Genomic DNA, 12,566 nt, shown 5'->3' on the forward strand with positions numbered 1-12,566 from the left:
GCAATCTCTTTGCCAGAAATACTGATCTTACACCGACAACATGCTTTATACTACTCAGACACTCCCCCTTTACGTCTACCTGCATATCTGCGCATGTGCTACCATACATCACCTTACTTAATCTCCTGATTGGTCTTTCTGTCCGCTCTGCCTCTTCGTTCAGCTGATATGCTAATTTTTCGACTTCGTCCTTAATTTTTGCACACCAGTGTAAAGTAAGTAAAGCTATAGGTATTAACAGGTTTTTAACGTGGTATCTTCTTTAATAGCATTTTCAAGAGAAAAGTCACAAAGAAATAATTCTAAAACATAAAGCAGGGAATAATGAAAAATAAAGGTTAAAACAATAACATTAATAATGTCTAAATAAAATTTTAAAAAACGTTGCAAAAGTTGGCATAATATCAAAAGAGAAAAGAAAAATTTCTATTGCTCGGGGTAGGAAAATGTTGAGTAATATTACTACACGAGATTAGAAAATCACTTCAAAATTATGAAGAAATGTTTCACAGCATGAGCCTCTGTTACTCACAGCTAGTTCGATAAGTATAAAAATGCCTAAACAAAATGTAAAATAGTAAGGGTGTAAAAATATGCGAGTAAAAAGGGAAATATGTAACAAAAAGTATTAAATTAAAAATGTAAGACAAATATGGAGTATTTATAATGTAACTGCGAATGTTTCACTTTAAGTCATATATCTAAAAGCACGTATTTGGTGATTAATATTTCACCCATTACATTAACACACGTTATGTAAAACAACACTCATTACAATTAATCTTCTTAAAACATTATTAATAAATTTTTTGTTAATAGTTTCATCTAAACATGCAAATGTTACATATAAATTCGTGGGAAATTCTTTACTTAGACTTTGGAAGCATAATGAACATCATACTAACCAAATTGTTTATTCTTTCTAGTTTAGGTAAAGAGTTAAATTCCGTGTTTTAAAAACCGTTTAATGACTACATTGGAAATGATTTTCAATCAAGTCATTTACCGTAGATTGAGGAACTGAAGAACTTCGTAATTTGAGGTATGTTTTTTGATATCAAAGAAAATAAAAGCTGTATTTGTCATTCCTGAACACCCTAAATGTTCTATGGAAATTATTTAGTTTTAGTTAATTATAGAATTTTTCACTCTTGAAAGACAGTTAATTATGATCACGCATGAAATTACATAAAATTATTGCTCAATCAATTAGTTATCATCTGCATTCTGGCGTTTTCCAAAATATATTAGAAGTAGTTAACTAATTTCAATGGAAATTTGTGGTGAAAACCGTACTTCAAATTCTCCTTTAGCCTTAATACAGTCAAATGAAATTCATCAAAACAATTTGATACTATTAAAACGATAAATATGGCTTTTTTTTCTTGAAATGTGCTGAATCATATTTATTTAAATTTATTAAGCTTGATTTTCACTGATTAGTGATTTTGGTAATTAAGCAATTAAGCACTTACTTTCAATATCCTCTGTAGGTGTATGATGAGTTTCAGAATGAGTCTCATTTGCATGCTTGGAATCATGGCCTAAAGCTGCGAAGAGTTCCAACCCGTCCAGCTTCTTATTAGAATCATAATCATGAGCTCTGAAAAGGTATGTCTTATGTATAAAATATTTTCATGCAAAAATTACCAAAAAAAGATTCGTATACTTATTGATGTTACAATATTTTAGAATTAAAACCTGAAGCGATTGTTAACATTTGCTTTTTCTTTTACAGGTGATTAATCTAAGCTTCAAATAAGTTTGCATTCATTTAAAAATATTATAGATGTAATTATTGCGTGATACTCATTGTTTTCTAATATTTAATTATTCCGGAATATGCCTACATAACAAAGGGAGTAAGAAGATAATAAAAAAAAAAAACTATATAAAAATGAAATGATTATTTTGCTTAACTTGATTTGCTAATTTGAAACTTATATAATTTTAAACAAAAGTACAATAAATTAAAAAATAGGGACAAATAAATCGGTAAAATGGCATAAATCAGTATCTCCTTTATTTATTTTTTTATTTCAGTTTGTTTACTTGTAAAGGGCAAAAACTAGATTTATAAAACAAAGGGTGAAACACTATCAAAAGGCAAAATTTTTATGAGTGCTTTATCCGGAATCAGATTATTTTGATCGGCAGAACTATACAAACTACTTTGTAAGTTGACAAAAATCTTTTTAAAAATATTGTCCAACATGTGTAACATATTGTCTTCTGATACAATTTTAGAAGAAATTTGCATTTTGTTATTCATTACTTGAATAACTTTTGTATCAATACAATGATTTATGCCGTTTCTGTGGCACAGATGTTTTTATAACTCACATGTTAATTATTTAAATAATGTATAATATGTATAATAACGTGTAACATTAGTATATTGTGTCAGCTGTATAGGTCACAAACTCATAAACCTTTTGTTACAGATGTCAGATATCTCCGGAAGAAATAGTCCAATCAGATAACACAGGTTGAATCAGAAGATAATTTACATATATTTATTTCTTATTTATAGCATAAAATGTTAACACTGTACCACTCTTTAAGCATTCCTTTTGCTTAAAACTAATATTATTTCGGCAGGAATTTTATACTCTCGTTTTTGTAAACATCTCTATGTTTTGCTCACTTTAGAGCTCAATCGCTAACAGTTATTTTTAGAATTCGAAAAGGAAGTCATGGAGATTACCGAAAGGATTTTAATAAATTTTCCGCTAAACCACGGAATTTGGATACTCTCTTTTCATGTTTTTTACTTACTCAGGACTAAGTGAAGGTATTTTCGGACATCCTTTCGCCTAAGCTAAGATCTGACCTCAGAAGGCTAATTTAAAAATGAACGATGAAGTTAAAACGCTAATAATGCTTATATCGTATTTGAATCCTATGCTTTATATAAGTACAATTCATTAAACAAAAGAAAATTGTAATTTTAGTCACACATTTCGCCTTTAGGATATCTAAGTACTAACTACTCGACCAATTCTGGTAACGGGACTTATGTTGTTAAGTATTATAGACATATCTCCTGCCGAAAAGAGAGTTCTTTTTTGAGAAGAGGATAGGATTAGAGGCAAATATTTCTAATGGATACAGACGTTGTATCAGCCTAAGTATGAGGTTTAACTAGAATCGTTATTTTATCATTGCCTGGCATGATCTTGATAATCTTTTAAGTGGACAATTGATCCTTTTATCTCTCTCGTAACTCGTTTTCAATCAAATCAATGTCACCAATATTTATTTGAGATGATCTTTTAGTATCTGATTTTTTAGTAAGCGCTCCTAGACATTCACTTCGAAATCTTTTCCTCAAATTGTCTTGCAAACGCTGTCTGTATTTTGCCCTTCTGTTTAAGCTCTTACGATAACACCATCTGGATTTCATTATGTTTGGATTTCTAGAAAAACATCGGAGGACTCAAAGGAGCAAGTTTATTTTTCTCGCTGACATAAAAGTTAACGAACGAGAACTGATATCTGACCTGCAGTCATAGAACACTGTTGTCATTTGCTCATATGGTTAAGGAATGTCCGCATCATTTTCTGAATAAATGTTTAAGTATTCTTAGTAATCCCGCCCACCAGTCACCACACCATGAGCCAGAAAGTGGGTTAAATTAATACTCTATTTGGTGAAAAAAATGCATCAGCAGTGATAGGATTTCAATCTAAATTTTGAAATAAATTTGAAGATCCAACAAAGCTTGTACTTTATCGCAGAAGATGATTTTGCATCTCCCTCTTCCAGATATGAATCCGCGTAGATCTAATTAGAAGACCTCTGCTGAGAGTCAAGTTACAAACTCCAGGTATACGGGGCGATAGTCTGTGCAAATAAATAGACAGATCCATGATTCTTTTACCCTCCAAGTATACTGAGCCTGCAAGGTCCATTACACGAACTTCGAGAACAGAAGCTTCACGTGATCTTTTCCTGGAATAGGTTCTGTAATAGTGTCCAGTTTCTTAAGAGAATACCTTTTGCACATTTCATACTTCATATAGTTCGTAAGTAGTACAGTATAAGTAGACATTTACATATTATTACTTCGTATAGTAGTAATGAATCTTATAGTTCTGCTTCCATCGAGATCCCAGAATCTCTCTCTCTCTCTTATTATGTTTAGCACTATCTGAGCTCCTGCATAAGAATGCTTCACACCATGATAAAATATTAATCTTCTAACGACTTGATGATGTGATGGAAGAATTTCTGATATTTTGAAATCTTCCCTATTTTATGAATTAACTAATTTGGTCTTTAGTCTGATAATATCAATTTCATCCTTCAAAGTTCTCAAAAATCTTTAAATCTCGTATCTTGTTCACTTAGAATGTACTAAGCTTGAGTTAATTCGATGACTTTGTTTTCAGTTTCTAAAAGTTTTCTGAATCCTTCCGGCCATGTAATGGGATGGGACAAATTTTTAAATTCTAATAATTCAGACAATAAGATTAACAATTGTGCTATACTACAAAATCAGGCAAAGGGACAAAGGGGGTCACTAAATATAATCCCAAAAGCTCACCGGATTAAACTAATGCAGCGGTTTTTAACCTTTTGACTAACGCGTACCATCTAAACAAAAATTGAAAACCACCCTTACAAAGCACTACTACCACCATAATTTTTGACCAAAGCTCATATCGCAAACATTTACGAGTGTTACAGAAAAAAAAATTGAATCAGGATGTTAGAGTTTTCATTTTTGAATTTAATACCGTCAAAAGTCGTTAATTCGGAAACCCATAATCCGGAATGATCTGTAATCGGGACCTCAAAGCTACAAACTCTCTGCGCATGCGTCGCGTTGACGCATGCGCGTAAGACATTTACGGCTGCGAATATGCTTGTGCGCGTGCGCAAAATACGTTTACGAGTGCGCGTTTAATGTATAACGGACGGTATAAGCTAAGCTAAAATTATCTAATTATCTATTTCAGTTAATGTTGCAGATTGCGTTGTTCCTTAATCTTCGAATTGGATCTGGCTTATTATTTTTTGCAGACTGTTAGAGCAATTTTATAAAAGTAAGCTTGAACTTTCGATTAAGTCAAATAGAATTTCTGATATATATTTATTAATATATAAAGGATCTACAAAGCGAAAGTATGTTTCGAAGTTCATTAAACAAAAAGTGGAATTGCTTCAAGAAATGGATAAAGGCATATCCTTTGTTTATCTAAACTTTAACGTTTGTTTATCTAAACTTTGTTTATCTTTAACGCATCGGCGCGCAATGAATTGGAAGTTGATCTGTCAGCACTATTCTTATCTTCAGGGCAGATGTTTTTATTTTATTTGGCTTATAATTCCTTACTAAATGTAGTATTTCATCTCGATGTACTCTGTCTTTGATATGATTTAAATCAAATTCCTCGTCATTATAATTCGCTTCCGATAGCGAAGAAAGTGACAGAGGTTATTGAAAACGAAAAAATTTCGATTGACAAATTAGTCAGTAGAAACAGCAATTATAGGACTTGAACAGCGGAACTTTGTAACTAAACAAGAAATTATGTCTGTTTATAGAATTAAAGAGAATATATTATCACATAAAAAACGAAGCAACTTAAACAACTTACATTGAAAGAAATGTTTAATAAAGTAAACAAATAAATATTAAGCTTTTTTTTTTTTGTAAATTTTGATACCTTTTAGATCATAATTGTTCTTTATTTCATAAATTACGGTTTCATATTTTTAATTTTATAATTTCTGCATGCCATCTTGCCAGATTTAAACTTATGATCTTTAATCCGGAAAAATCGATAATCCGGAATAGCCGAAGTCCCGACGAGTCCGGATTAACGACTTTTGACTGTAGTTAAAAATACTTTGCATCTTTGCGTACCCCCTGTTTTTCTCTTGCGTACTACCAGTGGTATGTGTACCACGGGTTGAGAACACCCGAACTAATGGATTTGCTTTAAAGAAATTGAATATAATAATATTCAGTCTAATTTGAAATCTTTCTCAGATAGCTCTAAATCAATAATTTCAGACTCAGATATAGTCCCAGTATCTTCAGCTTTATACTTAAAACAACTCACCACAGAAAGGATCCCACATGAAACTTTAATTAAACAGAGACACTCTACGCTGACATTGTAAAGAAGACGAGATTTCGAGCTCTCATTTTGTATCCCAAGAAGAATGATTAAAACACTTCTGTCCCAGAAGTTTCGGAAAAGGTAATTGCACTGAAAAATATAGGAATTAAAATACAGAAAAATTACAAATATACAAAATGGTGGAATTTCCATTTATTTCAATGATTAAGACGAAGTTCTAAGAGTCTAAAACACCCTACAAACATCACATACAACAAAAGATTACTATAAATTAAGATTTCCAAGAAAAGAAATCCAAAATGCTACGTGCGCGATGTCTCACGGAAAAACAGTGCAGAAAAGCTCACCAAGACTCTAGCGGAGCACCTAGAAGAGGACATAAAAACTGTCTCTATGCTCTTCAGTTTTCTTGGAAAAGGCAAAGGTATCGTTAAATGGATTACAGAATGCTCGCAAAAAGCTTTTAAACTTTGCATGGAAAAGACATATTTATACAGATTGGTGAATGTATAGATTGGGCAGAATTTTTTGGCATCAGAAAATGCTACAAATGCTAGGACTTTGATCATCATTCAAGTCGCTTTAAGTGTGCCAAAATACACTAGATGATCAAATTCTTCACAAATCAAAATTCTTCACACTTAAATTTGGGAAATTAGGCTCCTCTCAGCTTGCCAAACTTATAAATGACAACGCTCAAGATATGATCTTGATGCAGGAACCATTTTAAATGAAAGGTATTTAAGCTAATCGCAAGCAACTAGAATATTTTTCAAAGCAAGCCGGTTGATCAGAAATGCTCAATCAAAGCTACTATCATCCCCATCAGCGAGAAATGGAATTCAGTCCTGATAAAAGCTGGGAAAGAGATGTAATTATTATTATGTTACTCTCTTAATACTCAAAACGATCAATTCTCGGTAACGTCATTTTACTGATCTCCAACAGAAGAAGACCTCAGTTTGCATCTGCATAGATTAGACTTCTTAATACAATTTCTAATCATAACCAAAATTAAGAGCGAACGATTTTAATGCCCATAACGGGATGTACGGTTACCGATACAAACACAGCAGGGATGATCTTATGGAAGACTTTATTTCTGCTAAAAGAATATGTCTTCACAATAATAGCAATACCCCTTCATCTTTACAAACAACTTCAGGCAGAGAATGACCCTACTTATCTTTCTCATCTCACCATCTTAGGAACAGCATCTTAAATTTGAAAGTTTTTGAATAAGAAGAGGAAAAATCTTTTTTCTGATCATAAAAAAATTAGCTTCGGAATAAAAAAAAAACTCTTGCGTCAGTAGTAATCAGCGCTTTAGAATAGCAGGCAATACGTAGCAAAATATTTATTCGGATATTCAATACCTCCATCTCGAAATTACATTAAAATATTAATAGTGCAAATACTGCCAAAGAAATCTACTTAGCCCCACGCACTCTTTTAACTTCATACAAAATCCTATAGTGAAATCTTCCAAATCAAGCAACGGAATAATCAAATTTATGTTAGCTGCTGGACATCTAAATTACATGGTTCAATAAACAGAACCAAATCTTTCAGAATTCAGAACAAAGATGAAAAGCGTTCCTTCAGAAGATAGGAAGTAGGATAGAACAGGAATTTTTAAAAATGTTTCTTGTAGCCTCATGAAGAACTGCTCTTGATTTTTGCACAGAACCATCAGTAATGCCAAAAGTATCTAATGTGCATAACTGTGAAGCAGATTTATTCAGTAATAAATAATAGATAATCATTAACGAGATATCCTGCTCTCTCCTAATAAAGCTCTTGTCATTTTTCCCATCAAGGTAAATTCCCGTTTAGTCTCAATAGCTGAACGTCCATATGATAATATCTTATAACTAAATTTTACGAGTAGTCCTGCTGTGGCATCACCAATAAGCAATTCAGTCGGATCTTGATTGCTATCATTAATAGGAATATCATTATCTAAACTCTCTTTCCCACAAAATGTATGAGGCAAAGGAGCCCAGTCTCATACATTTGAAAGGCTGACTCAAAACATTAAAATTGCAATTATGAGTTCCATCAGTACTGGTTAAAAACAATGTGACTACATCACGTTTACGCACTGATATGCTATTTTCACTCAAATATCGAATGTTGAATGTATTAATAACTTTGAGCTTCATATCCTGTTTAGCAGTATCATGCAGTAAATACGAACGTTGATACGCATACTCAATTATTGCTCTTGCCTTTTGCCATTATTACCTCCAAGGATTACCATCAATACTTGAAAAATTACATTTTGAGATTGCGACACTTTGGCAAGCGTTTAATCGTTTCTTAGAGATATTATCCACTATCTTTCATCAAATCCATTCTTTTGCTTTTTCATTTTGATTTCTTTTTCATTAAATCCAACAAATGGTTATTGATAAATACTTCGGCATAGCCAAATGTGATATTTCTTACCGTACCATAGGCATCCTACCTTCATATTATACTGTCCAAAACGACTCCCTGACTTTAAACATAAGAAACAACACCGGGATTTGGCTAAAGAATTCTCTCTCTTTTAGTATCATCTTTATTGTTTTAACACAGCCTTAAATTTTTGAAAGTTAAACAAAATATATATATTTTTTTCTGTCCTGTAGCAAAGGTTAGTGAATTAGCTACACTTGGAACTTGCGCAACGTTCCAATATTTAAGTTAATTACTAGTAAACATTTTATTTTAAATTTGTCGCCTGCTTTAAAATTCTATTGCGTTTTCAGAAAATTAAAATTTTACAATAAGAGATGTATTCTCTGTTTTGTCATAACTTGGACTTAATAAAATTATAAAAACATAATTTAAATCTTTTTCTTTCCACTACTGCAGTCCTCTGTACTCTTCAGAACAACATGAGAAACTTAATTGATTGACTCATCGCATAGATGGTTTTTTGATGTCATGTTGTACTGAATAAACATACTTATTTTTCTTCTAATACTACTTTATGAATCAAAAATATATTTACTGGAATATTTACAAGTTAAACATTATTACTTAGTTTTGGATTTTTAAAATGCGTCTCTCAGAAATATCTTTTCGCCATTTTTCTCAGTAAAAAGTAAACGTAAAAAGAACATAATCACGAGAGCTAAAATAACTCACGGGCTGGTTCGGAAACTCATCGAGCGACGCAGAGCCCTCTTTTTTTAAACAATTTCTACATAATCCCAACCTGTACTCATGTCAATAAGTACACAAAATTTACACAACTATATTAACATTAATTAACATAGCTTAATGCTAAACAGTAGGACACATATAAAGGAATAACATATAGTAACTTACATCAAAAACACAAATGATGCACTATAATTAAATGAATATAATAATCAATAATATAAACAATGTAAAAAGCTCAAAAAGAACATTGAATATCCTAAATTTCAAATGAATATAAAAGCTGGATAGCTCTTCTGAATTTTCCGTTTGGTGTGCGAACGAGGCACGCTCGTATACGTCCATCTCGCCCCGCAATTACTTCTTCAACTGCTCCCATATGCCAGAATAACTTAGATTGTTTTGGTCCTTCTAGCAACATAACGTCTCCGGTCTTAAAGTTACGCTTAACTTAAGAGATCAGCAAAATTTTGAGAGTTTCTAAGCTGTAGCAAATATTGCTCTTTCGACTTGATCTATGTTAATTTTAAGAGTTTATGTTGGTAAAGCTTCCGTCTAGTTGGTGTCAGTTTCTTTGCCTGACACCTTGTTGAAAGTTTCTAAACAATGCTCAGGAAAAGTTAATGGTGTCACGTCCTGGAAGTGAAAAACCTTTGAAGGTGTGAAAAAACAGGCTTCACACAGCTCATTGCTCTCGTAAATTAACGGTTTATTGTTTTACACACACTCAAATTTAGTTAATATTGTAGAGAACTCTTCGAGAGTCAATTATACTCCGCCTAAGATTTTCTTCAGAGGTTCTTTGTTGCTTCTCATCAAATATTGCCTAAATCCTCCCGTCTATGGGTAACGTTCAAGCATGAACAGGCAAGTAATTCCTTCGGATGTTAAGAACTCTCGCACAGTAGGATCTACGCTCACCCTTAAATCCCTTAATTATTTCACATGGGCTGCAGCAATTTTTGGCATTATCCTAAATCACCTTGCAGATCTTTCTTTTAGCTATAAAACGTCGTAATGAAAACATGAAACATTTTTCTGACATATCTGACATGACTTTAATGTCTTACAGCACGAGTGACGGGGCATGTAAATAAGGCATTATCAGTATAAATCACCTTTGTGTAAAATAATAATCAATAAAATGTACACCTTTCTGTGGATCTCCGCTTTTCTCTAACAATAACAGCTCCAATTAAACCAAGACCTACACACTGAGAAAGGATTGCTTTTGACTACAAGATCTCTTGGTAACTGACCCGTTAGCTGTTTGTCGGACTTCACTGCCAATTTTAGACACACAAGGCAGGCATTAATATTTTTCATTAATATAGGTAGCCAGAAGTTATTCCGTATTCTAGATAATATTGATGCCACTCTTGAATGGAAAGACTTGTTCGTTCGTTCCACTAACGAACGTGTTCGTTCATAACCACTAAGTCAGTAAACTTAGATTTCGGAAATATCACCTGATGTTTTTCATGTTGAAATAAGTCGGCTTGCTCTAAACCTCCTTTGGCAAGCAATAAATCTATATTGTCAAGATATAATGGTAGGCTTTAAATCTTTGAAGTAGAAGGTATTTGTTTATTTTCCTATCTCGGTGAAATAACTATCACTTTACACTCTCCTTATTCAATATTCTTTTGCTTCTTTAATATCTGATATTGATAAGGACTCACTTTCAAATTCTTTTTCTTCCCACAAATCATTTTACCCAAGTTGTAACTCTAAATACTTTCCTTAAACTATTAAACCTAGGGTCATCTATAACAGTTTCTATTGGAGGAACAATTGCATGAACAGTTGTATTTAGTCGCTCTAAAACTTGATCATAGCTATTTTCGCTTTAATTTATTTTAGGCCATTTATTTTTAGAACATTTCAATCAGGAAGGACCGCACCACCAAACGCTATCACTTACAAGTGTATGAATATGTTCTCGTCGAGTAAATTTATCTGCTGGGTTTAATAACCTCAGACATCCGTCCGTTTTGCGTGACATCCGTACGTAAGGACAGAATAAATGACTCTTTTATCCAAAACACATCATAAAACGGATTTAAAATGAATTCTGAAGAGAAATTTTCATGAAGCACAGACGACGTACAGAGAATTACGTATCTCTCATAACTCAAAAACGAGTAGCCTCAGAACGTTGAAATTTTGTATATAGGATTGCTATAACATGTAGATGTGCACCTCGTATTTTGGTTGCAATCGGCCGCCCCAAAGGTATATAAATATATGTATATATATATCCACTCTGTCACTCGGCTCAATCTCAGTTTCTTTATTATTATATGTTTGTAAATTGTGCACATTTTGCTTTAAAATGATTGAATTATGTTATTCTTATCTTCCGGTTAAGGTTTTTATGCCTTTAGTAAGTTTGCATGCAATATTTTTAGAATTACCAACAATTTAAAAGTTGTTTAATTGCTGCTAAGCCTAATTATTTTTGCCATAGCGACCATGTTTGTTTACATTTTAAACAGCAGAACAGTAGATTTGTTGCCAATCTAGAGAACGTAAGCTTCGCATGGTCTGGGGAAGTAGGCTTATCCGGCGGTAGAGAGATGCCTGACGGCAAAGGATCATGGACTGTCTCCATCTAGAACGACAGAAAAGAGCAACCTTCATGCACGGAGGCTGAAGGTACAATCATTTAAGTTCTAAGTTCTGCTGCTGGCGGATTCGAAGGTATGAATTCTTAATCCTTCCTTCCCAAAATTTGGCAAGTCTGCTTTTTTAGAAATGGATTGACACACATAGGATCTTTCGGAAGCAGAATCGCACAACAGACTAACACTAAATGTGGAAGTATTTCCGACTATTTGGGCACTCAGGGTTTGGTAATAAATCATATCATTAGGAATTTGTTTACTCAGCGTTTCGAGGAGTAGTGAACTGACGTTTGTTTCTTTTACTCCGCCTGTGTTTTGCCCATTTTTGTTGGTTTTATTTCCTTGCACGTTTGAGACACACAGGCTCTCTAAATGCAACTGAGATTTCCAAATATTACATTTAAACTATTTCGCATATTCCCAAATATTACATTTACACTATTTCGCATTACGAAATATTTTTGTGACATTTTTTTAAAGCAGCGCTTACACTTAAATTGAACAACATAAAACGCTTTGTCTTTTTCTGAAATACTCTGAAAGTCGCTGTCTTTTGAGAGGCAAGATTTAGGACAAAAGTCACACAACTGATGTTTTAAGTTTTTTTCAACTGATGTTTTAAGTTTCTTCGCTGGTGCCAAATTCGTTTTAATAGGAGCAAAATTCTTAAGATAGTTGTCAGTATTTGTT

The 12,566-nt window shown here is 32.8% G+C and overlaps 1 protein-coding gene across 3 annotated transcripts in view; it reads right to left on the bottom strand.

The window, feature by feature from the left end:
* LOC118187974 (multiple coagulation factor deficiency protein 2 homolog) overlaps positions 1–12,566 on the bottom strand; it is a 132,797-nt gene that overhangs the window by 59,548 nt on the left and 60,683 nt on the right. For all 3 annotated transcript variants that reach the window (XM_085815240.1, XM_085815241.1, XM_085815239.1), the window contains one exon: positions 1,476–1,603. In XM_085815240.1, the coding sequence (XP_085671366.1) occupies positions 1,476–1,603 (128 nt within the window). The remainder of the gene's footprint in view (positions 1–1,475; positions 1,604–12,566) is intronic.

This window comes from Stegodyphus dumicola, chromosome 4, assembly GCF_044657685.1.
Source record: "Stegodyphus dumicola isolate Sdum_Otavi_A_Nest chromosome 4, ASM4465768v1".
Taxonomy (NCBI): domain Eukaryota; kingdom Metazoa; phylum Arthropoda; class Arachnida; order Araneae; family Eresidae; genus Stegodyphus; species Stegodyphus dumicola.